Source organism: Agrilus planipennis, unplaced genomic scaffold (genome assembly GCF_000699045.2).
Source record: "Agrilus planipennis isolate EAB-ADULT unplaced genomic scaffold, Apla_2.0 scaffold131, whole genome shotgun sequence".
In the NCBI taxonomy this organism is placed as follows: Eukaryota; Metazoa; Arthropoda; class Insecta; order Coleoptera; family Buprestidae; genus Agrilus; species Agrilus planipennis.
The window spans coordinates 356308-358302 of NW_020439549.1; the positions used below are offsets into that span (position 1 = coordinate 356308).

General features: G+C 30.4%; 1 protein-coding gene across 1 annotated transcript in view; it reads right to left on the bottom strand.

Moving 5' to 3' along the window:
* LOC108738347 overlaps window positions 1-1995 on the bottom strand; it is a 21494-nt gene that overhangs the window by 7849 nt on the left and 11650 nt on the right. The window contains exon 2 of the mRNA XM_018471736.2: window positions 718-915. Coding sequence (XP_018327238.1) covers window positions 718-915 — 198 coding nt within the window. The remainder of the gene's footprint in view (window positions 1-717; window positions 916-1995) is intronic.

The window sequence follows — 1995 nt, forward strand, 5'->3', positions numbered from 1 at the left end:
GATACCAAAGATGGGTTCGGTTTTTCTCGCCGAATCATTTCAACAATATTAAATTTCTTATAATTGTTTTTCAGTTCTAGGAAGAAAGTTACACTGAACACTTATATTGTCGAGCATATGATATACGAATGAATGAATGAAAAAGCGAAAAGGTATTCATTAAACAAATGAATTTCGACACATTTAACTTAGTGTGGAGTACAACGCAAACTTAAATTCATGCCTTTTTTACTTTATTAGAAACGATTTAATTTTTGACAACCACAATTAAATACAAACGAGGGGTTTTTTCGAACTTTCAAGTACTTTACATAGGTATATTACTTATTTTTACAAGAACTGTTTGAATGACATTTCGAATTACATAGTACATTTAAATTGCGACACTTGCATTTTTTATCAATGCACATTCGTTTGCACTGACAAAAAACAAAACCTTGTTTGCTTCCTGATGATTGAGTTGATGCTGATCGTAAGGAGATTTTGTCCGCTGGTACCTCACTTTCATATTCACACACTCAAATTTTAACTGTATACCCGACAACAATTGACAAAACGCGTTCTGGCTGTTTCACAGTTACCAGAACGCGTTGCGAGTGTTTAAAAACAGCCAGAACGCGTTCTGTGCGTTTGAAGGCAGCCAGAACGCGTTGTGGCCGTTTTTTCCGGCCACTGAGCGTTTTCGGTCTTCGGGCCTAACATATGTACAGAACTTACCTTGTGAAACGGAACTTTCGCACCATCTGCAATACCTTCAAGTTCTTGAACATATTGTGGAAAATTTGTTTTTACACAGTTAAGTGTGTCTTCATAAGCTTTCTTTCCAGCCGAAGTGTTATATGCTGGAAGAAATTCTTCATTTAAGTTGGTGGCAATTTCTAAGAAATTTTGAATAATTGCTCCGAAAGTTCGGCCCTGAAACAAAAAATAGAATTACTTACCTAGATAAGACAGTTTAATGAAGTTGAAAACAGGCTACAAATAGTTATTAACAATAAATATAATGTTTGTAGTATACGTACTTTACTCTTCAAACAAAAACATTATCAGAAAATTAAAAACATTATCTATTATCTATTAGATACACTTGCTTTAGAATTAAATTGAGATTAACTATAATTAAGTATTTATTTCCATATAGAGTAATACAAAAATATAAATCGTTTATTATATTTTCTAATATTATAAATTGATGTAATCTAAATCGTATCCATTTATACTGGAGGCGCCAGGTAAAGCGTTTATGTTAAAAATAGTTACAAAACTGTAAAAAAAGTTGTTATTTTTAATACAGAATTTAACATCATAGATCAGTAACGTTATTCCAAATGGCTTAAATTCATGTATTTCTTCTATAAACACCAAATTAGAATAGTTAAGATAGATTACATTTCTACTATTTTGATTGGTACCTACAATAATATCTCCTTCTATATTTAGTTTCTTCTATAGACAAAGGCTTATTTTAATTCATTACTAATGCGGTTAAATTTAAAACCAGGAAATTAACCACACACGTACAAAAACCTACCTGTATCCATTTACTCAATCATTTTATTCTACTTGAACCAAATAATTGGGACCATTAATGAAAATCATATTTTACAAAAAACGTAGTAGATATTTTAAATTTAAATTTCAAATTTTACAAATCCCAATCGTAATTTTAGCTTTTTATTAAGTGGATACTATGAACTATTAATAAACAAATTAAATAAAAAATTTAATCACCAAGATATGGTTCACCGTTATTGTTACAGTAAATTTTAAGTCTTAACTATTAATAATAATAATGTATTAAAGCTTTATTGGGATAGAAACGCTAAGAAGAACCGTTAGCTCCCTAAATTTTAAGAACAGAAAATTGGTTTCTATATCCCAAAAGATGTGAGTGAGGTTCTTTGGCATTAGCCCGTCTTCACTTGCTCAAAGTTACCAGTGCAAACTGAGAAGACCAGGAGAATAATAATCATAATAATGAGAATAGTGATAATA